At 43.0% G+C, this 24849-nt stretch overlaps 1 protein-coding gene across 1 annotated transcript; it reads right to left on the bottom strand.

The window, feature by feature from the left end:
- Positions 1 to 52: 52 nt before the first annotated feature.
- On the bottom strand, positions 53 to 20669 carry LOC106611339 (pancreatic secretory granule membrane major glycoprotein GP2-like). Its single transcript, XM_014211467.2, has 9 exons — positions 20404 to 20669; positions 19600 to 19742; positions 19267 to 19371; positions 9003 to 9163; positions 8518 to 8653; positions 2734 to 2828; positions 1298 to 1463; positions 897 to 1011; positions 53 to 501 (listed from the first exon to the last, which is right to left on the bottom strand). The coding sequence occupies exons 1-9, from the start codon at positions 20489 to 20491 to the stop codon at positions 326 to 328; spliced, it is 1185 nt and encodes a 394-aa protein (XP_014066942.1). The 5' UTR covers positions 20492 to 20669; the 3' UTR covers positions 53 to 325.
- Between the last annotated feature and the right edge of the window lie 4180 nt (positions 20670 to 24849).

Raw genomic sequence — 24849 nt, 5'->3', positions numbered from 1 at the left:
TGTTGTCATAGACATTGAAAAGGTCCGAAATATTACAATTAAACGCCATAAACAGCTCTTTGAAATACCTTTATTTTTTCTCTAGAAAAAAAACCACAGAAAACTCCTTGCAGAGACATGTTTTCATTTACATCTTCAAAATCCCTCTAATTTCTACAATGAGATTTTATTTACACCCCAAACTACAGTCAATTCATACTTTCGTCTTTCCTTATGCAGAAATGTAATGTGTGTTTATGTGTGCATGCATGCCTGTGCATGCTTTAATTTGTGTCTGCGTGCACCAGTTCATATCAGTTCTCATTGCTTGAACTACTGGGTTAGATCAGCGGGCCACCTCTGAATTGTGGTGTATGTTGGATAAGGTGAGGTGAGCCTCCTGTGTTGGGTAGGAGCGTCTGGTTCGCAGCCACAGCCTCCCAAACACTCCAGTGAACAGCAGCAGGACTACAAGTAGGCCTCCCAGGACAAAGGTCTCCACCGAGGGCACACCTCCAGAGTCTGCAGGGCAAGAGCTCGGTCAGCCACATGCAGGGACGTATTCAGTAGGGCACCGCTTAGCAAAACCATTTTAAAACGGAAAACATAAATGAGCTGGGGTGTGTTCAGCAGGACACAACATTTTGGAACGTTCAGGCCAGCATACCGGAGTCACCTCTTCACTGTTGATGTTGAGACTGGTGTTTTGCAGGTACTATTTAATAAAGCTGCCAGTTGAGGACTTGTGAGGCGTCTGCTTCTCAAACTAGACACTCTAATGTACTTGTCCTCCTAAACTTTTGAATGGTAGTGTACCTCACTGTTTCACTCTAATACAACATTTTTATCTCGACTGAACATGACCCAGTACAGTATGTTGGTTATGGTAAATAAAGAGCCTTTATTGGGAGACTTACTCAGGCTGGGTTGGTCACTCTCAGGCAGACGTCGCCTGATTGGTCCATAAGATACTGTATGGGCCGTAGTGACATCTCTTCTCATCCGCCCATTGTTATCCTCACCAGAACAGTTCTGTTAAATGAAGGGTAGTAATCAACGATAGAAATTAGGGAGACATATTAAGGTACAGCAAGCAAATATATATAGTTTAATTACAGTACTATTACCCAGTCTAATTACCATATTTACTTTTTGTTTTCAATTTTCCAAAATGAAAGTTCATTGCAATAATAGACATTAAAAAATCAGTTTGTTTTGTTGTCTATTTTATGACAGCAGTGGGCCCTTGCTATAAACTAGGGTTTGAACGAGCCAGTGGGCATCATCTTTATGAAGAAAGGGGGGAGGGATCACTCACAGGCTGACAGACCCCAAGTGTGTTGTGACAGATCTGAACATTGCAGTGGAGAAACACATCCTTGTAAGAGCTGCCCACGAACTTGAACATTTGTATCCTGAACATAGCCTCTGGCCCCTGTCCATTCTTCAGCACTGTCAACGGTTCGTTTGACAAAACGGGGCAGCTGAGACAGACCGAGAGAGAGCCAGAGAAAGAGAGAGAGCCAGAAAAAGAGAGAGCGAGCCAGAAAAAGAGAGAGGGAGCCAGAAAAAGAGAGAGAGGAAGTCAGAGAGAGAGGGAGTCAGAGAAAGAGAGAGAGCCAGAAAAAGAGAGAGCGAGCCAGAAAAAGAGAGAGCGAGCCAGAAAAAGAGAGAGAGGAAGTCAGAGAGAGAGGGAGTCAGAGAAAGAGAGAGAGGAAGTCAGAGAGAGAGGGAGTCAGAGAAAGAGAGACAGAAAAAGAGAGCCAGAAAGAGAGAGAGACAGCCAGAGAACAAGAGAGGGAGCCAGAGGGAGACAGAGCGACAGAGAAAGCGAGAGAGAGCAGGCAGACAAAGCAGGCAATGGATCGTATCAGAGGCAGCATGTGCAACCGTTGAATAAGATATAATACATTTTAGAATGTGTTTGTTAATAAAACTCCGAATTTTAATGGATTTCCCTATAATTCCTAGTAAACTATTCCAACATCTTGTACAAAAAAAACTGGTGTAGAATCTACAGTCACTTGTTTTGATTGAACACATGCCAATGTAAGAGCAGAGAACTTTGCTATTGTGACATATCCATCTTTCATAATGGGAATGCAAACACATTAACATTAGTATTCTTGTAATGACAAGACAAATCCTCCGAAGTGTTTTGTCCTCAGATGTAATGAACAAAAGTCCTTGTGCAAGTTATTGCTGTGCTGTTGCTAACAGTACAACATACCTCCTGGTTGTCAAGGACATGCACAGTTGTTGAGCTGAAATGCATATGGCTGATGCAGTGTTCACGTCATGTTGAAAACTCGGGACCTCAGATTTAAAATGAACGTAAGTTATTTGCGTAGAACTTCCTATTGGTTGAGTCTGATACTTCCCAAGTGGGAAACTCTGATATCATCTTTCTACCACAAGTAAGCAAGTCGGAAATTTTGGCGTTTCCGACATGACATGAACGCGGCATCAGACAGGGCCCGGTCCATGTGACAGGGGTCTGAAGTTGTCACCCCCAGGTCTCTTGTCTAAGCAATTCAGCAGCTCTTATTTCATATTTCAACAACACCATTCCCAGAGGACTGTGTGCTGGTGTCAAGTGTGGTTGAAAATGTGACACTACAAAAATATACATTTTTATAGGCCTCCATAACATATTTATGAATTCTATCAAACAGAATGAAATTTAAAGCAAGATGTGGTGAGAGGGGCTTATAATACACAGTGATATAATGTTTGACTTCCCTTTGAACAGACCTGTCCCTGATGAAGGTGTACTGGATGTTGCTGTACGGGTCGTTGGTTGGGGTAGCCCAGCATCTCTCCACACGCAGCAAAAGATGAGCCGGTATCTAAGTGAGAGCGAGACAAACCAGGACCGCAGTCAGTGACACACAAACACACACACACACACACACACACACACACACACACACACACACACACACACACACACACACACACACACACACACACACACACACACACACACACACACACACACACACACACATAAAGAGGTGACTCAGGCCTGCAGTCATTAAATATTTTGACCAGGTCAACAGATAGAGAGTAAAACACCAAAAATGCATGCAGAGCAGAATTAGGACAAAACCCGCTAATTATCAAAATCCAGAAAAGAACCGTTAAATTCTACAACCACCTAAAAAGAAGTGATTCCCAAACCATCATAACAAAGCCATCACCTACAGAGAGATGAACCTGGAGAAGATTCCCATCAGCAAGCTGGTCCTAGGGCTCTGTTTACAAACACAAACAGACCCCACAGAGCCCCAGAACAGCAACACAATTAGACTCAACCAAATCATGAGAAAACTTAAAGATAATTACTTGACACATTGGAAAAAACTAACCAAAAAACTAAGCAAACTGGAATGCTATTTGTCCCTAAACAGAGAATACACAGTGGCAAAATACCTGACTACCGTGACTGACCCAAAATTAAGGAAAGATTTTACTATGTACAGACTCAGTGAGCATAGCCTTATTGAGAGAGGCCGACGTAGGCAGACCTGGCTCTCAAGAGAAGACAGGCTATGTGCCCACTCCTAGTCAAATGTACGACCATATTAGAGAGACATATTTCCCTCAGATTACACAGACCCACAAAGAATTAGAAAAATAAAATGTACAGTCGTGGCAAAAAGTTTTGAGAATGACAAAAATATTAATTTCCACAAAGTTTGCTGCTTCAGTGTCTTTAGATATTTTTGTCAGATGTTACTATGGAATACTGAAGTATAATTACAAGCATTTCATAAGTGTCAAAGGCTTTTATTGACAATTACATGAAGTTGATGCAAAGTCAATATTATCAATACACCCTTCTTTTTCAAGACCTCTGCAATCTGCCCTGGCATGCTGTCAATTAACTTCTGGGCCACATCCTGACTGATGGCAGCCCATTCTTGCATAATCAATGCTTGGAGTTTGTCAGAATTTGTGGGTTTTTGTTTGTCCACCCGCCTCTTGAGGATTGACCACAAGTTCTCAATGGGATTAAGGTCTGGGGAGATTCCTGGCCATGGACCCAAAATATCGATGTTTTGTTCCCCGAGCCACTTAGTTATCACTTTTGCCTTATGGCAAGGTGTAACGCCCTGGCCATAGAGAGGGGTTTTTGAGCTTTATTTTGGTTAGGCCAGGGTGTTACATTGGGTGGGCGTTCTATGTTCATTTTTCTATGTTTTTGTATTTCTTTGTTTTGGGCCGTGTGTGTGTGTGTGTGTGTGTGGCTCCCAATCAGGCACAGCTGTAGTTCGTTGTTGCTGATTGGGAGTCACACATAAGTAGCCTGGTTTTCCTTTGGGTTTTTGTGGGTGATTGTCTTCTGTTAGTGCGTTTTCCTGACAGGACTGTTTTGCTGTCGTCTTTGGTTTATTTTTGTCAAGTGTTCTCTTTTTTCATATTAAAATTCTAATGATGAACACATCCTCCGCTGCACCTTGGTCTAATTCTGACGACGGCCGTTACAGAATCACCCACAAACAACGGACCAAGCAGCGGAGGAAGGAGCAGCACAAGGAGGGGATGAAGCAGCGTGCTCGGGAGGTAATGGCATCCTGGTCGCTGGAGGTTTTGGAGTCAAGGATTGACTGGACATGGGAACAATTATTTGACCACTGCAACAACCTGCCGAGGGAGCACGACGAGAGGCAGCCCCAAAAATTGGGGGCACACGGGGAGTGGGGCAGAGTCAGGTTGGAGACCTGAGCCAACTCCCCGTGCTTACAGGAGGCAGCGCAGTACTGGTCAGGCACTGTGTTATGCGGTAAAGCGCACAGTGTTCCCAGTACGCGTTGATAGCCCGGAGCGCTACATGCCAGCCCCCCGCAAGTGCCATGCGAGAGTGGGCATCGAGCCAGGACGGATTGTGCCAGCTCAGCGTGTCTGGTCTCCGGTGCGCCGTTTCGGTCCAGGCTATCCTGCGCCGGCTCTGTGCACTGGGTCACCAGGGCGCTGGGAGGGCTCAGTTCGCCCAATGCCTGCTCTCCGCCCGTGCCGGGCCAAAGTGGGCATTCAGCCTGGAGTAAGGGTGTCAAGGCTAAGGACCAGAACTCCAGTGCTCCCCCACAGCCCGGTTTATCCTGTGCCTCCTCCTTGGACCAGGCCTCCAGTGGGTCTCTCCAGCCTGGTCTATCATGTGCCTCCTCCCAGGACCAGGCCTCCAGTGGGTTTCCCATCCTGGTCAGTCCTGTGCCTCCTCCACGGACCAGGCCTCCAGTGGGTCTCCCCAGCCTGGTGAGTAACAATCGGAAAGGGGATTCATCAGAGAAAATGACTTTACCCCAGTCCTCAGCAGTCCAATCCCTGTACCTTTTGCAGAATATCAGTCTGTCCCTGATGTTTTTCCTGGAAAGAAGTGGCTTCTTTGCTGCCCTTCTTGACACCAGGCCATCCTCCAAACGTCTTCGCCTCACTATGCATGCAGATGCACTCACACCTGCCTGCTGCCATTCCTGAGCAAGCTCTGTACTGGTGGTGCCCCAACCCCGCAGCTGAATCAACTTTAGATGGTCCTGGCTCTTGCTGGACTTTCTTGGACACCCTGAAGCCTTCTTCACAACAATTGAACCGCTCTCCTTGAAGTTCTTGATGATCCGATAAATGGTCGATTTAGTTGCAATCTTACTGGCAGCAATATCCTTGCCTGTGAAGCTCTTTTTGTGCAAAGCAATGATGACGGCACATGTTTCCTTGCAGGTAACCATGGTTGACAGAGGAAGAACAATGATTCAAAGCACCACCCTCCTTTTGAAGCTTCCGGTCTGTTATTCGAACTCAATCAGTATGACAGAGTGATCTCCAGCCTTGTCCTCGTCAACACTCACACCTGTGTTAACGAGAGAATCACTGACATGATGTCAGCTGGTCCTTTTGTGGCAGGGCTGAAATGCAGTGGAAATGTTTTTTGGGGATTAAGTTCATTTGCATGGCAAAGAGGGACTTTGCAATTAATTGCAATTCATCTGATCACTCTTCATAACATTCTGGAGTATATGCAAATTGCCATCATACAAACTGAGGCAGCAAACTTTATATTTGTATTTGTGTCATTCTCAAACCTTTTGGCCACGACTGTATATTAGGTGAAATACCAAAGCGTGCCATCACAGCAGCAAGATGTGTGAGCTGTTGCTACATGAAAAGGGCAACCAGTGAAGTACAAACTACACTGAGTATTCAAAAGGATCCAACCCTTTTTTTCAATTGTCTTCTAAAATGACATACCCAAATCTAACTGCCTGTAGCTCAGGACCTGAAGCAAGGATATGCATATTCTTGATACCATTTGAAAGGAAACACTTTGAAGTTTGTGGCAATGTGAAATTAATGTAGGAGAATATAACACATTAGATCTGGTAAAAGATAATACAAAGAAAAAAAATCCATATTTTTGTAATTTTTTTTTATACCATCGTCTTTGAAATGCAAGAGAAAGGCCACATTGTATTATTCCAGCCCAGGCACTAGATGGCAGCAGTGTATGTGCAACGTTTAAGACTGATCCAATGAACCATTGCATATCTGTTCAAAATGTTGTGTCAAGACTGCCCAAATGTCCCTACTACAGTAATTGGTTTATTAAGAACACCTACTCTTTCCATGACATAGACTGGCCAGGTGAATCCATGTGAAAGCTATGATCCCTTATTGATGTCACTTGTTAAATCCAGTGCAGATGGGTGGATACCAGTTAAATGTAATCGAAAATGTAATCTACGTAATCTCCAAAAGTAATTATTTATCATGAGAGGGCCAAAAACAATAACTAGTAATGCGGCATACTCAAAGAAAGGTTAAAATCTCACCTTTCTGGTAAAAATAGTTTTACATTGCTGAGGTGTAGTCACTTTTAAGGACACAAGCTCAAGTATACAGTACAAATATGAAAATTTGATGTATTTCTTATTCAACAAAACTGTATGAATAAGGTTGGAAATTACTGATATGCTTTCTAAATACAGCATAATCAAATTATAAAATGACTAAGTGTAAGATTTCACCTTCCTTATAAAATACATATTTGTATGTTTAGTGTTAGAGAAAATGTACATATTTTCTTAAGGTCTCTCTTGATCAAAACGTCTGCCCCCTTTTATACTTCAACTATTTGTACATTGTTAAAACACTGTACATGGCCATAGCATTTGAAATGTCTATATTCTTTTGAAACTTTTGTGAGTGTAAGGTTTACTGTTCACTTCTGATCATTTAATCTTTATTTATTATCTATTTCACTTCCTTTGGCAATATAAACATGTTTCCCATGCCAATAAAGCCCTTTGCATTGAATTGAATTGAGGATAGAGATACTGTGGGGAGAAATAGAGAGGGAGAGAACTAGAGTCCAAGTTGTAGTTAATATGCAGAGCAGTGATAGAGGCAGGGGGTCAGAGAAATGATAGAAGCAGGGGGTCAGAGAGGTGATGGCAGACTGTGATAACAACAAAGAGGCAGGGGGTCAGAGCAGTGATAACAGCCTGTGATAACAGCAGAGAGGCAGGGGGTCAGAACAGTGATAACAGCCTGTGATAACAGCAGAGAGGCAGGGGGTCAGAGCAGTGATAACAGACTGTGATAACAACAGAGAGGCAGGGGGTCAGAGAAGTGGTAGCAGCCTGTGATAACAACAGAGAGGCAGGGGGTCAGAGCAGTGATAACAGACTGTGATAACAACAGAGAGGTAGGGGGTCAGAGCAGTGGTAGCAGCCTGTGATAACAACAGAGAGGCAGGGGTCAGAGCAGTGATAACAGCAGAGAGTAGAGAGGATCAAGAGCAGCAGCACTCACATTACTGTCCAGTCTGTCACAGACTGAGTAGTTGATTAGCTGCCCACAAGGTCTAGTGTCCAATATAATTTTCATTTTACATTTGAGTAATTTAGTAGATGCTCTTATCCAGAGTGACTTATAGGAGCAATTAGGGTTAAGTTCCTTGCTCAATGGCACAATGACAGATTTTCACCTAGGCTGCTCGGGGATTCGAACCAGCGACCTTTCGGTTACTGGCCCAAAGTCTCGTAACCACTAAGCTACCTGCCGGCAACGCCCTACTTGACAAGTACTGTATGTGTATGGTCAGGACTAAAGACTGGGGTTATATCCCAAATGGTACCCTATTCCCTATGTAGTGCCCAATGTGCCCTGGTCAAAAGTCATGCACTATATAGGGAATAGGATGCCAAAGACTGGTCATTCAGCTCAACATTCACTAAAGGTGCTTATCTTTATCCAACAAGAAGCACAAATGTCTCAGACACAGTAAGCTTCTACAGATTATAGGGTCTGTTATGGATCATTCAAATTCGGTAACGCATTTGTTGGTACTTCCAGTAACCAGCAGATATTTAGTTAGGCTAGTTATCTTTACATGATCAGCTCTGATTTCATATTTCAACAACACCATTCCTAAGAAGACCGTGTGATGGTGCCGAGTGTGGTTGCAATATACAACAGATAACAGATACAGTACATGACACTGAATCAAACAGAAAGAAATCACATGGTGATCTTTACCATCAACACTTTAACGTAGATGTTGTCGTCCAGGGTCAGGGAGGGCACAGTGGTCCACTTGTCCTCAAAGTCTTCATCTTTATAAAGCAGCATGGACACAGAGAAGTTCCCATCTTCTGTGTTCAGAGTGATGGTCCTGGAGAGAATAGTACAGATGTATAGGTGCAGTGCTCGAGTTAAAGTTAGAGGGACGAATCCTAATTTCCAATAAAGTCACATTTTTTGACACGAATGACTAAAGTGAAAATTCGACTTTAGTGGAAGTTAGAATCATCCAACCGAGATCTTAAAGGTGATTGGATCGATGTTTTCTACAAACTGTAAGCACCACATAGAACATAAAACATCCTCTTTTAGATAAGATCCTTTGGTCAATAAAGACTGTGTGAACAATCGTAAATTAAAGTTTAAATCATGTGTTAGTGAACTCGTAATGTAAACCTATTACCAAATGTGATTTTTTAAACCTTAGCTAGATATCTTACTTGACATCCACTCGGATCATGTTTTCCCCATTGGGCTGCTGTACCATGTAGTTTATTGGGTAACGGCAGACGAACGTGATGTTGATGTAGTTCCATGTGACGACATCCAAATCGTTGTTGCGTATGGTGTTTATGAACATAATATGTGTATCATCTGATGCCTAGAAGGACGTCAGAAAAACAACAGTGTCAAGGAAACATGAAGGTTATGAGGGCAGACCTATAAGTCTATCAGTCAGACAAACGTGATGTACTGGCTGGCTTGGTACATTATTCCACAGCTAAATGAGTCACTTAGGAAGTAACTGGAGATTGATAACCATGACATACGCAACACAAATATAATAAAATTTGAATACAACTTGTGTAGACTTTACCATCAAATGCTTGCTTACAAGACCTTCCCAAAGACGCACAGTTTAACCTTTAACTGCAGTGGGCTAAATCAGGCTCACACAGTGTTTCTTGGTAGTTTTAAACAAATCTACTTTGAAACAAAAGTATCCACCTCACACACATGGTTATGGGCTTTAAAACAGAAGACACCTGTACCAGGTCAGATATAGAGTTGAAATGTATTCATTTTTGTTTGCATCCCAATATTACACTTTATATATATCACAGAAGACTGAAATATAACAAAACAGTTTGACATAGAAACACCAGATTTAAGGAGGGTTTTTTTTCAAATAATGTTTACTATTTATGAAATAATGAAAAATATACATTCCACCCATGAGTCCACGAGGTCATTTGACTACAGGAAAGGGCTACAAATAATAATACAAATAGTAATAAAATACAACACACAAGAATGGAGCTATATACAGGAAGTACCAGTACCAGATCAATGTGGAGCTATATACAGGAAGTACCAGTACCAGATCAATGTGGAGCTATATACAGGAAGTACCAGTACCAGATCAATGTGGAGCTATATACAGGAAGTACCAGTACCAGATCAATGTGGAGCTATATACAGGAAGTACCAGTACCAGATCAATGTGGAGCTATATACAGGGAGTACCAGATCAATGTGGAGCTATATACAGGGAGTACCAGATCAATGTGGAGCTATATACAGGGAGTACCAGATCAATGTGGAGCTATATACAGAGAGTACCAGTACCAGATCAATGTGGAGCTATATACAGGGAGTACCAGTACCAGATCAATGTGGAGCTATATACAGAGGGTGTCAGTACCAGATCAATGTGGAGCTATATACAGAGAGTACCAGATCAATGTGGAGCTATATACAGGGACTACCAGATCAATGTGGAGCTATATACAGGGAGTACCAGATCAATGTGGAGCTATATACAGGAAATACCAGATCAATGTTGACCTATATACAGAGAGTACCAGATCAATGTGGAGCTACATACAGAGATTATCAGTACCAGATCAATGTTGACCTAGATACAGAGAGTACCAGTACCACATCAATGTGGAGCTATATACAGGGAGTACCAGATCAATGTGGAGCTATATACAGGGAGTACCAGATCAATGTGGAGCTATATACAGGGAGTACCAGATCAATGTGGAGCAATATACAGGGAGTACCAGATCAATGTGGAGCAATATACAGGGAGTACCAGATCAATGTGGAGCTATATACAGAGAGTACCAGATCAATGTGGAGCTATATACAGGAAATACCAGATCAATGTTGACCTATATACAGAGAGTACCAGTACCACATCAATGTGGAGCTATATACAGGGAGTACCAGATCAATGTGGAGCAATATACAGGGAGTACCAGATCAATGTGGAGCTATATACAGAGAGTACCAGATCAATGTGGAGCTATATACAGAGAGTACCAGATCAATGTGGAGCTATATACAGAGATTATCAGTACCAGGTCAATGTGGAGCTATATACAGAGAGTACCAGATCAATGTGGAGCTATATACAGGGAGTATCAGTACCACATCAATGTGGAGCTATATACAGGAAGTACCAGTACCACATCAATGTGGAGCTTTATACAGGAGTACCAGTACCAGATCAATGTGGAGCTATATACAGGGAGTACCAGTACCACATCAATGTGGCGCTTTATACAGGGAGTACCAGATCAATGTGGAACAATATACAGGGAGTACCAGTACCAGATCAATGTGGAGCTTTCTACAGGGAGTACCAGATCAATGTGGAACAATATACAGGGAGTACCAGTACCAGATCAATGTGGAGCTATATACAGGGAGTACCAGTACCAGATCAATGTGGAGCTATATACAGAGAGTGTCAGTACCACGTCAATGTGGAGCTATATACAGGGAGTGCCAGATCAATGTGGAGCTATATACAGAGAGTGCCAGATCAATGTGGAGCTATATACAGAGAGTACCACGTCAATGTGGAGCTATATACAGAGAGTACCAGATCAATGTGGAGCTATATACAGAGAGTACCACGTCAATGTGGAGCTATATACAGAGAGTACCAGATCAATGTGGAGCTATATACAGAGAGTACCAGATCAATGTGGAGCTACACACAGAGGTTATCAGTACCAGATCAATGTGGAGCTATATACAGTGTACCAGATCAATGTGGAGCTATATACAGAGAGTACCAGATCAATGTGGAGCTATATACAGAGAGTACCAGATCAATGTGGAGCTATATGCAGAGATTATCAGTACCACATCAATGTGCAGAGGCATGAAGTATTTGAGGTAGATATGTACATGAAGGCAGGGTAAAGTTACTAGACATCAGGATAGATACTACTAATAATAAGATATTTGAGGTAGATATGTACATGAAGGCAGGGTAAAGTTACTAGACATCAGGATAGATACTAATAATAATAAGATATTTGAGGTAGATATTTACATGAAGGCAGGGTAAAGTTACTAGACATCAGGATAGATACTACTAATAATAAGATATTTGAGGTAGATATTTACATGAAGGCAGGGTAAAGTTACTAGACATCAGGATTGATAAAAATAAGGTATTTGAGGTAGATATTTACATGAAGGCAGGGTAAAGTGAATAGGCATCGGGATAGATAATAATAAGAGTAAAATAAAGAAAACAGAGTAGCAGCAGCAAGTTATGCGTGTAAAAGTTTGTGTGTAATGTGTATATTCACTGAGTGTACTAAATATTAAGACACCTGCTCATTCCATGACATAGAGGTACATGTGAATCCAGGTCAAAGTTTTGATCCCTTATTGACTTCATTCAGTGTAGATGAATGGGAAGAGACAGGTTAAAGAAGCCTTGAGACAATTGAGACATGAATAGTGCATGTGTGGCATTCAGAGGGTGAATGGGCAAGACAAAATACTTAAGCGCCTTTGAACGGGGTGTGGTAGTAGGTGCCAGGCGCACCGGTTTATGTCAAGAACTGCAACACTGATGAGTTTTTCACGCTCAGCAGTTTCCTGTGTGTATCAAGAATGGTCCACCACCCAAAGGACATCCAGCCGACTTGACACATTTGTGGGAAGCATTGGAGTCAACATGGGCCAGCATCCCTGTGGAAAGCTTTCAACACCTTGTAGAGTCCATGACCTGACAAATTGAGGCTGTTCTGAGGGCAACTCTTCAGTAAGAAAGTGTTCCTAATGCTTGGTACACTCAGTGTATAGTCTAGTGAGTGTGCGTACGGTCAGTGCAAGATAGAGTCAGTGCAGATAGTTTGGGTACCATTAATTGACTATCTAACAGTCTGGTTATTTAGCAGTCTGGTTATTTAGCAGTCTGGTTATTTAGCAGTCTGGTTATTTTGCAGTCTGGTTATCTAACAGTCTGGTTATTTAGCAGTCTGGTTATTTAGCAGTCTGGTTATTTAGCAGTCTGGTTATCTAACAGTCTGGTTATTTAGCAGTCTGGTTATTTAGCAGTCTGGTTATTTAGCAGTCTGGTTATTTAGCAGTCTGGTTATTTAGCAGTCTGGTTATTTAGCAGTCTTATGGCTTGGGGGGGTAGAAGCTGTCATGGAGCCTGTTGATCCAAGAGCTGATGCTCCGGTACCATTTGCCAGACGGTAGCAGAGTTTTTAGGACCTTCCTCTGACACCGCCTGATGTAGAGGTCCTGGGTCGCAGGGAGCTCGGCCCATGTGATGTACTGGGCTGTCCGCACCATCCTCTGTAGTGCTTTGCAGTCAAGTGTGGTACATTTGCCATACCAGGCGGTGATGCAGCCAGTCAAGATGCTTTTGAGGATATGAGGGCCCATGCCCATTCTTTTCTGCCTCCTGAGGGGGAAGTGGCGCTGCCGTGCCCTCTTCACAACTGTGTGGGTGTGTGTGGACCATGTTAAGTTCTTAGTGATGTTGACGCCAAGGAACTTGAAGCTCTCAACCTGCTCCACTACAGCCCCGTCGATGTGGGTGAGGGCGTGCTCTCCCCTCTTTCACCTGTAGTCCACGATCAACTCCTTGGTCTTACTAACATTGAGGGAGAGGTTGTCCTAGAACCTCACTATGTCTCTGACCTCCCTGTAGGCCTTCTCATTGCCGTCAGTGATCAGGCCTACCATCATCGTGTCGTCAGTGTTGGAGTCGTGCGCGGCCACTCAGTCGTTGGTGAACAGGGAGTACAGGAGGAGACTAAGCACACACCCCTGAGGGCCAGCATGGCGGAGATGTTGTTGCCTACCGTCACCACCTGGGGTCTGTCCGTCAGGAAGTTCAGGATCCAGTTGCAGAGGGAGGGTGTCAGTCCCAGGGTCCCAAGCAGGGTGATGAGCTTGGAGGGGACTATGTTGTTGAACACTGAGCTGTATGTAGTCAATGAACACCATTCTCATCACAAACCCTGCTACATTCACCAAATGCCTGTATGCACGTATGCTGTAAGTCACTTTGGATAAAAGCATCTGCTAAATGGTATATATTATTACATTATTAAAAGCCATTCTTCTCTAGCAAACTCTTTCCTTAGTCTCGTGTGACAAGACTGTTAACATAAATGTCAAATTGAGCAGCTGGCCAGTCCACGCAAGATTTGGTTCTGGGTTCCAAGATGACACTTTCCCCAAACAGAGCCTCTATGTACAGTAGGCAGCAACCCTGTGGTTTTCTGTGACTGAAGAATGTGTGATTATTACAGTGGAAATGTTTAGTAGGCAGAAACTATAAAGAGGGGTTAGATGATAAGGTGTGCCAGGGTTGTGCTCAGATCCGTGTTGTGGGCAAAAGGAGTACTGGTCCCATGACCATTGAGAAGGATGAATTGACCCTTGGCCTTACTGTCCAGACTTAACAACACCAGGGTATATATTGCCCCCATTGGGCCTACCACTCACTATGTTTGGCCCACAGACGGTCTGCCTCAAATGTCTCACTATTCCCTATATAGTGCACTACTGTTGAACATGGGCCCATAGGGCTCTGGTCAAAAGTAGTGCACTACTGTATATTGCGGGTAGGGTGCCATTTGGGACAGAGAGAAACTAATGTCTTAATTACTCTGTAGGAAAACTGCTCACTGACCTTGGGTTCTTATAAATGGTTCATTAACAAACTCATATTGTATGCAATTTGACAGACAGAGACCACAATGATAATGGGCGATAAGACCTTCAAATTCAATTTATTTCTAGTTAGATCATTTCACTTTTCAAGTACATTCCCACCTACTAACCTCTCTGGTCCAGTCTGTACCTCTCTGGTCCTCTGTGTACCTCTCTGGTCCTCTGTGTACCTCTCCCGTCCTGTCTGTACCTCTCCGGTCCTGTCTGTACCTCTCTGGTCCTCTGTGTACCTCTCTGGTCCTCTGTGTACCTCTCCCGTCCTGTCTGTACCTCTCCCGTCCTGTCTGTACCTCTCCGGTCCTGTCTGTACTTCTCTGGTCCTGTCTGTACCTCTCTGGTCCTGTCTGTACCTCTCTGGTCCTCTGTGTACCTCTCTGGTCCTCTGTGTACCTCTCCCGTCCTGTCTGTACCTCTCCGGTCCTGTCTGTACCTCTCTGGTCCTCTGTGTACCTCTCTGGTCCTCTGTGTACCTCTCCCGTCCTGTCTGTACCTCTCCCGTCCTGTCTGTACCTCTCCGGTCCTGTCTGTACCTCTCTGGTCCTGTCTGTACCTCTCTGGTCCTGTCTGTACCTCTCTGGTCCTGTCTGTGTCCCTCTCTGGTCCGATCTGTGTACCTCTCTGGTTCTGTCTGTGTACCTCTCTGGTTCTGTCTGTATACCTCTCTGGTCCTGTCTGTGTACCTCTCTGGTCCTGTCTGTGTACCTCTCCCGTCCTGTCTGTGTACCTCTCCGGTCCTGTCTGTGTACCTCTCCCTGTCCTGTCTGTGTACCTCTTCCGTCCTGTCTGTGTACCTCTCTGGTCCTGTCTGTGTACCTCTCCGGTCCTGTCTGTGTACCTCTCCCGTCCTGTCGGTGTACCTCTCCCGTCCTGTCTGTGTACCTCTTCCGTCCTGTCTGTGCACCTCTTCCGTCCTGTCTGTGTACCTCTCTAGTCCTCTGTGTACCTCTCTGGTCCTCTGTGTACCTCTCTGGTCCTCTGTGTACCTCTCTGATCCTCTGTGTACCTCTCCCGTCCTGTCTGTACCTCTCCGGTCCTGTCTGTACCTCTCCGGTCCTGTCTGTACCTCTCCGGTCCTGTCTGTATCACTCCGGTCCTGTCTGTACCACTCCAGTCCTGTCTGTACCTCTCCCGTCCTGTCTGTACCTCTCCGGTCTTGTCTGTACCTCTCCCTTCCTGTCTGTACCTCTCTGGTCCTGGCTGTACCTCTCTGGTCCTGGCTGTACCTCTCTGGTCCTGGCTGTACCTCTCCGGTCCTGCCTGTACCTCTCCGGTCCTGTCAGTGGGGTTCAAGAGGTTTAAGAGGGTCTGTTCCTACCTCACAAGGTGAAACGAAGGAGTGTTTCTTAACTATGGCATTCCCTCCTTTTCCCAATCAGCTTCTAATCCCAAATGCAAAGCAGGCTTAAAACTTTCACTAGGGCTGGAACCTTGTAAAACTACTGCGAGGGTAGAGCAAGGGAGAGATCCCCCCACAGTGTTAACATTCCGCTCGCTTTACAAGAAATGCCTCTGTGCATTCTAAGCAAGCATCACATTGACAGTCATGGTCTTAAGTACAGATTTAAACCACACCAAAGTTAAAAGAGCTGTGGTACTGCTGCCACTGTATGAGACCGGGCTGGGAGGGATTATAAACGGCGGGAATACAAAGTGGACCAAAGGAAAAGGAAATCTCTGAGGGTGATTTTAACCTTGGAATTGTATACAGTACTTGCGACATATTGTTAAATGCACAAAAGAGAAACAATGGGTAGCCTCCATATTGAAGATGCACATTTTCATCCCCAGAATCTTTTAATGTGTCTATTTTGAATGGATAAAGCTAATAACCTGGTTAAGAATTCAATGGATTCTACAAGAACCAATATCACTCCCTAAAAACACACCCCTATGGAAAAATCCTTGGATAGCTTTTCAGAATTCACCAATAAATTGGCCCACATGGAAAACTAAAGGTATAGAAACCATAAATTACTTCTTGGGTAATATACAATTATTTCCATGACAGAATTAATAAGCAATTTGGAGTGACCAATGTAGACATTTTCAAATACATGTAACTTACAAGTTTTATACCATACAATTTCTATCTGAAATCGTTTGTTGAGGGAATCCTATTTGAGTCCAAAAAGGATACTATATGTTAGGTAATATATACTAAACCTTGCAGAAAGCCTATCCTACTGGCAATCTCTTAGAACAAAAATATACTATTGGAACCAAGACCTAAAAAGAACTGGTGTTGGCACAAGATGGAGGGAGTGTATTATAACTTAACAAAATTACAGTTCAATGTATGCTTAATCCAGTATAAAATAATGTACAAAATGCAATATACAAGAGAAAATCCACAAATTCTACAGCACAACGGCAGTCATGTCTTAAGTGTAAAACAAACAATGACTCAATATTTCATGCCTTCTAGGAGTGCTATAAATTCCAAAAGTTATGGTTCGCGGTAGACAGTTGGCTTTCAGAAGTTTTACAATTTAAAAATACCTTTTAATCCGTCTATCTGCATTTTTCAAGACATGGCAGCCGAACGTGCGGTGAGATACCCACTGTGTTGGACAATCCTTTTCTCGTCAATCATTTTGAAAATAAAAATTGATTATACTTATTAACTAGAAATAGAATGATCAGATCCTCCATCATTAAGACATTGGATGAATCAAATGCAGTATTATTGAAAAAATGCGGGCTACAGAAATAAACTAAATAGAACAATTTGAAGCAGTGTGCCATAAAATGAAAGCACTAGAAATAACCAATGGATGAAAAGTGAAAACAGTATGTTATTATGAGAACAAACAACATAGGTGTCGATACAGTGGGAACAGGTCTGAGCAAATATGATGTCATTAATGGTTGTTGAAATGTATTCGTCTTTTTTTCTTTATGTTGAAGGTTGGGCGTTAAATCCTAGCCAACGTCATGTCTAGTTTAGTGGATCCATGTCTATGAATTGTTAAATTGTCTATTGTTCTTGTCTATTGTCTGAAAACCAAAATAAAATCTTACAAAAAAAAAAAAAAGATTTATTGCTTGGCTATTCAGCAGGTCTGAAAACACGCTCCTCATTTCTATGTCAACCCTGATAATTTAGAGCTTTAAGCTCCCACCCATCCTTGCTGCTTTGAATAAAGTCTAGTAGCTCTTGGGACGAACGACACCCATTTTCATATAGGCTACTTATCCCTCCCTCTTTCCTTTCTCTGTCTCACTCTCTTACTCTCTCTCTCTCTCTGTGTGTCTCTCCCTCTCTCGTTCTACAGATTACAAGATTATTACAGTGCAGGAAGCTGATATCTGAGGTCTACACTCACCAGCCTGTTTATTAGGTACACCACCCCATTAACAAAAATGGTCTGCTCTTACAGACAGTGAGTCATGTGACTTTCTATATAAAGCAGCCAGAAAGGCATGGAGTCATTAAATTATTGTTCAACTGAACATTGGAGGGGGCAAAACGAGTGACCTAAGCGACTTTGAGCGTGATATGATCGTTGGTGCCAGGCGTGCAGGTTCCAGTATCTCAGAAACGGGCGACCTCCTGGGCTTTTCACGCACGACAGTGTCTATGGTTTACAGAAAATGGTGAGACAAACACAAAACATCCAGTCAGCAGCAGCTCGTTGATGAGAGGTCGAAGGAGAACGGCAAGAATGGTGCAAGCTAACAGGCTGGCCACAAACAGACAAATAACGGCTCAGTACAACAGTGGTGTGCAGAACGGAATCTCAGAACGTACAACTCATCGGTCCTTCTAAAGGAAGGGCTATTGCAGCAGACGGCCAGACCGCGATCTACAGTGGGCACGCGACCACCAAACTGGACTATAGAGGAGTGGAAAAACATCGCCTGGTCCGACGAATCCCAGTTCCTGTTGCGTCATACTGATGGCAGAGTCAGGATTTGGCTTAAGCAGCATGAGACCATGGACTCATCCTGCCTGGACTCAACGGTACAAGCTGGTGGTGGTGGTGTAATGGTGTGGGGAATGTTTCCTGGCACACGTTAGGTCCCTTGATACCAACTGAGCAACAATTGAACGCCACAGTGTATCTGAACATTGTTGCTGACCGAAACAAATAGAGCATCTTTGGGATGAGATGGAACAGGCTATTTGCAGCATGAATGTACCTCAGTCCAATCTGCAGCAACTGCATGATGCCATCGCGTCAGCATGGACCATCATCCTTGTGGAACATTTCCGAAACCTTGTAGAATCCATGCCTTGAAAAGTTCAGGCTGTTCTGGAGGCAAAGGGGGATCCGATCCGGTACTAGATGGGTGTACCTAATGAACTGGCCAGTGAATGTATATGTAATTTATAAAGGAAAACAAGAGGTGTTATTTATGCTAGTCATTTTAAGCATTGCGTCTATCCAAACTCCTATTTAGCACACACAAACTAGTGCAGGGAGGTTCTACAATACTACACCAGACAGGAGGCCAGAGCTCAGTAAAACAGAAGTGCATCGTAAAATTAGGTAATTTACTTTGATGGGGATTTTATGTGATTGGTGAAAGGAATCCCAACTGTAGTTTATCTCTATGTTCCTGGTACTAATGTCTTTCTACTTTGTCTGGGTAGCTCTGAATGACAAAGGTTACTACTTTGTTTACTTCACAGATTTAAATCCTTCATAGTTGGCGTACACAAGTAAATGTAAATCTTCCAAAGCAATTATTACAGAATTGCAATGCCCCTGAAATGAAAGGGCATGTCCAAAGGGAAAAACTCAGTCTTACCATGATCGTCCCACAGTCAGAGAGATTAGTCTTGATGCTGAAGACATAGTCATCTCCAATCTCAACACCACGGCATTCCGGGTCATTTAGGTGCAAATCCCAGACCTAAGAGAGGGGATTACTAGAGAGTTGCAGTAGACCCACGTGACAGCCTAATATTAAAATGGTGATTTGGTTTTGGGTATTGAGATTACTAGAGCAATATATTGCACAATATGACACAGCACATCACAGCACACAGGCAGTAATCTTTAATACCAAATGTAACAGTAGATTAATGGTAAGTAAGCTGTATTATAAAGAAATATTAATTCTAGGTGAAACAGAACTTACATAAACGGGTGGCACATTGTTGAGGAAGAAGGCACTGGGAATGACCACCTCCATCAGGTCATTGGTGCAGAGGACAGTTTCATTCAGCTCTAGGCGAGAGGAAGGAGTCAGAGGGACTACAAATACATCCTGTCCCCCTGACCCTGACATGAAGTCACAGAACATGAAATCACAGAACATAAAATTAGATCAAATTAAATCACATCACATGAAATCACAGAACATGAAATCACATGTGAAATATCATAACGTAATATGAGATGGCATTAAATCTGTTAAATGGAGTTTTAAATGTATCAATATGTAAACCTATACCGTTATTATAAGGGCAGTTGTTTAAGAATGTTCTATGCCACACAGCATGTGACAATATCAGTATTGTTACGGCAAGGTTAAATCTATAGATTCCATTCTCCTACATGTTTCATCACAAACTCCAGTTTCTCCTGTGACAACATGCTGCTTCTGGTATGCTTCTGTAATACATGTGATCTCTAGATTTATTGGATCTTATTGTTGAAAAAAATCCATCAAACATTAAACCCACATCAACAAACAGTTCAAAAACAGATGTTCAACTTGACATTTGCTCACGAATAGGGTTGCAAAATTCCTGAAAACGTCCCCAAAATTAATTTGTTTATCAAAAAGCTTGGTTGAAAAGAATTCCAGCTTGGAGGATTCTCTCAGCGTATTCCCTGCTTATTCCAGAAATCCTGCAACCGGAATTTTTTGGGGAAAAACGGTATTATAGCAACCCTCTAGTAGTTGGATCCCAGTGGTGTTGAAGTGAACTGAACTCACCCTCTTCCTCAGGGTCCAGATACACAGCAGAGTTGACTGTCCTCACAGCGAGCAGGAACCAGCCTAACACCAAACGGGCAGGTGTCATCTTCAAAGTTTCTCTCTCTCTCTCTTTGGCTTATCTACTGTCAGACACTCACAACCTTAGACTCCTGTCTTCTTGGCACTTTCTCCCAGATTTTTGAATCTTTTGAGCTATTCACCACAGTGTAGCTGTCAGGTTCAGATGTAGTTCCCCCTCTGAGTGCAGCCCTCCAAACACAGCTCTAATGAACAAGGACTGGGACCCAGCCTCCCTCCTTTCTTCCCTCTCTTCAGACCTTAAAGGCCCAGTGCAGTCAAAAACAAGATTTTCTTGTGTTTTATATATATTTCCACACTATGAGATTGGAATAATGCTGTGACCTTTTGAAAATGATGATAATGCCCTTTTAGTGTAAGAGCTCTTTGAAAAGGCCGCCTGAAATTTCAGCCTGTTTTGGTGAGAGGGAATTTTGGCCTTCCATGGTGACATCACCATGTGGTAATATTTAATAAACCAATAAGAAAGAGTTCCAAACCTCTCTGCCAATAACAGATCATTTTTGTTTCTTTTAGACCAGTTGAATTGAAAAACAATCACAGTAGGATACTTAATTGTTGCCCAGACATGATCTGATATTGAGATTAAAAACAGCTGCAATGGACCTTTTTAAAAACCAAGCCTGAATGATGTCCCCACCAACAATGAGATTACACATATGAATAGGGGGAACCGATGTTGTAGGTAGTAGTCCAAGGTAACACATAAGTCTGCATCGCAAATGGCACCCTCTTCCCAATATATTGCACTACTATTTGTCAAAAGTAGCACACTACGTAGGAAAAATTGTGCCACTTGGGCTGCAGCCATACAACTAGGCCGTTGCCGGAGATGCCCTCTTAGTAAACATCTTACAACTACGTAACTACGTCGTCTTACTACACACATCAACAAGCAGACTCATTAACATGTAAACAGGGGCAATAGTACATGGGTGGTACTGCTCTTTTGTCTGCCGTCTTTTGTACATACATTTTAAAGGCCATTGTGAAATCTTTACTGGTGCGGGAACCCCAGTCAATGTCTACGTCCCAAAGGGCACTCTATTCCCTATATAGTGCACTACTTTCGACCTGGGCACACATAGGGCTCCAGTAATACACTATATAGGGAATAAGGTGCCATTTGGGATACACAAAGTGAAATGAAAAGAAGGCCTGCCAACGAGTCAAGGGCAGTTCACTGACACTGCCAATGCTCTAACGGTGTGTGTGCGTGTGTGTGCGTGTGTATGCGTACGTGCGAGGCTGTAACAGAGAAGGAGCACTGCAAAGAAAGCTAGAACATGAGGAACATTTTAAGAAAATTGTACCATTTTTTTTTTTCTTTGGAATTTAACTTTTTACGAGTAGATTTTTCAGCCTACATTTTACAGACATAAAAACATGTTTTTGGGGTTTTTTTGCAAATAAGACTAGCTGAACAGTTAGACTGTGATTGTCTGGCATTATCCCACCAGACAACCAGCTTCAATGGATCCTCTCAACGGATGAGATTCCCCCAAAACTCACAAAATCCACTTACTGTATGATGTAAAGGACAACAGCTTCCTTCCTGCAAACTTTTTACAAAGCCCTCGCCGAGGCCATTAACAACTGAGTTTGACATGAACGTCATATATATATAATAATACAAAAGTAGCAGGTTCAAAACAGATTAACAAACAACTCTCCTATGACAGCCTTTAATTCTTTAAAAAGGGATGGAATACCTCAACCAATCAACACAGTGATTACATCATCTGGAATGTTTTCCCTCGTCAGAATATCAACATTTGATGAAGGATGTAATGATGTCATGTTATTCTGTATCTGGATAGGTCATGAGCAGTCTTTTGTTTTTTGGGGTTTATTCTTTTTTGGGGGGCTTTATTGTTAATTTTTTCGGGTTTCTTTTTTATTTTTCGGGTTTCTTTTTTATTTTTTGGGGGTTTCATTTTTTTTTCAGGTTTTATTTATTTTTATTTTTTGTGGAGTTGGTTACAGATCCAATAACTGATAATGATGCTTGTTCTGTAGGCATTTTCTGAAATCAAATTGATAATACATGATCTACTGTAAGGTGTATTTTGAGCAGTGGGGAATACAGAGAGGTAAAACATCACAATATTTCAGTGCAATTGATTAAATGGAATCATACAAGCAGCTCCTCATCGGAATGAGATGGAAGCTGAGTGTCGAAGGAAGAGCAACACACAGCATTTAAACCCATTTCAAAACCTCCCCGTTTTCCAATCTGTGGCAACAAGTGAGCTAACTATTCTTTACCAGACAGACAGATCTGGTCACCCCCAAAGCCAATTCCTCCTTCGGCTGCCTCTCCTTCCAGTTCTCTGCTGCCAATGACTGGAACGAACTACAAAAAATCTCTAAAACTGGAAACACTTATCTCCCTCAATAGCTTTAAGCACCAGCTGTCAGAGCAGCTCACATATTACTGCACCTGTACATAGCCCATCTATAATTTAGCCCAAACAACTACCTCTTCCCATACTGTATTTATTTATTTTGCTCCTTTGCACCCCATTATTTCTATTTCTACTTTGCACTTTCTTCCACTACAAATCTACCATTCCAGTGTTTTACTTGCTATATTGTATTTACTTCACCACCATGGCCTTTTTTGCCTTTACTTCCCTTATCTCACCTCATTTGCTCACTTTGTACATAGACTTATTTTTCTACTGTATTATTGACTGTATGTTTGATTTACTCCATGTGTAACTCTGTGGTGTTGTATGTGTCGAACTGCTTGCTTTATCTTGGCCAGGTCGCAATTGTAAATGAGAACTTGTTCTCAACTTGCCTACCTGGTTAAATAAAGGTGAAATAAATGAATAAAATAAAAATCTAACGGGACCAAATACAATTTCGCTTTAAATAGTTTAAAAGACACAAAGTGATATCTAGTACTTTACTTACAGGCTTGCTTTTCCTATTTTTGTTATTTTTTATTGGAAAGCTACGTAAAAAGGGGAATGTTTACTATCAATGAAAGACTTGGTCTACTATCAGCACTGTGAGCTGGATGCACTGTAGGCCCTGATGGGGAAGCATGGTGGACATCTGTAGCCCCTGATGGGGAAGCATGGTGGACATCTGTAGCCCCTGATTGGGAAGCATGGTGGACATCTGTAGCCCCTGATGGGGAAGCATGGTGGACATCTGTAGCCCCTGATGGGGAAGCATGGTGGACATCTGTAGCCTCTGATGGGGAAGCATGGTGGACATCTGTAGCCCCTGATGGAGAAGCATGGTGGACATCTGTAGCCCCTGCTGGGGAAGCATGGTGGACATCTGTAGCCCTGATGGGGAAGAATGGTGGACATCTGTAGCCCCTGATGGGGAAGCATGGTGGACATCTGTAGCCCCTGCTGGGGAAGCATGGTGGCCATCTGTAGCCCCTGATGGGGAAGCATGGTGGACATCTGTAGCCCCTGATGGGGAAGCATGGTGGACATCTGTAGCCCTGATGGGGAAGAATGGTGGACATCTGTAGCCCCTGATGGGGAAGCATGGTGGACATCTGTAGCCCCTGCTGGGGAAGCATGGTGGCCATCTGTAGCCCCTGATGGGGAAGCATGGTGGACATCTGTAGCCCCTGATGGGGAAGCATGGCGGACATCTGTAGCCCCTGCTGGGGAAGCATGGCGAACATGTGAATCACATTTTTCTTTGCCGTACACCCAAATGTGTTTTGCGTACCCCTGGGGCCACGTGCACCCCAGTTTGGGAACACCCTCTCTATTTAGCAAGTTGTTCTGTTTTTCATACCAATACATGAAACCAAAATTGCACTAGCCTACTGGGTGAATTAATTAAAATATCAAGGAGGGCTCCCCCACTTCCCAGTTCCCAATTAAATTAACCCCTGCCTATCAGATTAGAACAAGGTTTATAAGGCCGAGTTCAAATGCCGATATCAAATTCAAAGCAATCGGCAAAGCAAACTGGCACTGTCTGCTTTCTGAAAGGGAAAGAAAAGGGTTGCAGGCTGGCAGCTGCTCTCCAAAGCCATGGTCGGCATGGTCCTAAAGCCAGCCAGTCATTACACTAAACAACCGTTGCATTTTATTCGGGATTGGAAAGATTTTAGCCTACCTAAAATTGTTGGTCTTGAGCTAGGTAGGGTATGGCAACTTCCATACCATGCCATACGTAGGGTATGGCAACTTCCATACCATGCCATACCCAACTGATGGCCCTGGCATGAAGTCTTTGTTCAAAAAAACAGAAAGAATCAATAGAAAGAGAGAGTTAATGAAAACGGAAAAGTTGCAAATCTGATGTTGAATAGGTTTTGATAGGGCCTTAAAGAGATTGAACAGGATCTTAAGCACTTACAAATTCGTAACATATCATACG

The sequence above is a fragment of the Salmo salar genome, chromosome ssa09, assembly GCF_905237065.1.
Source record: "Salmo salar chromosome ssa09, Ssal_v3.1, whole genome shotgun sequence".
In the NCBI taxonomy this organism is placed as follows: domain Eukaryota; kingdom Metazoa; phylum Chordata; class Actinopteri; order Salmoniformes; family Salmonidae; genus Salmo; species Salmo salar.
The sequence above is the reverse complement of the archived record's forward strand: the minus strand, read 5'-3'. Positions and strand labels throughout refer to the sequence as shown.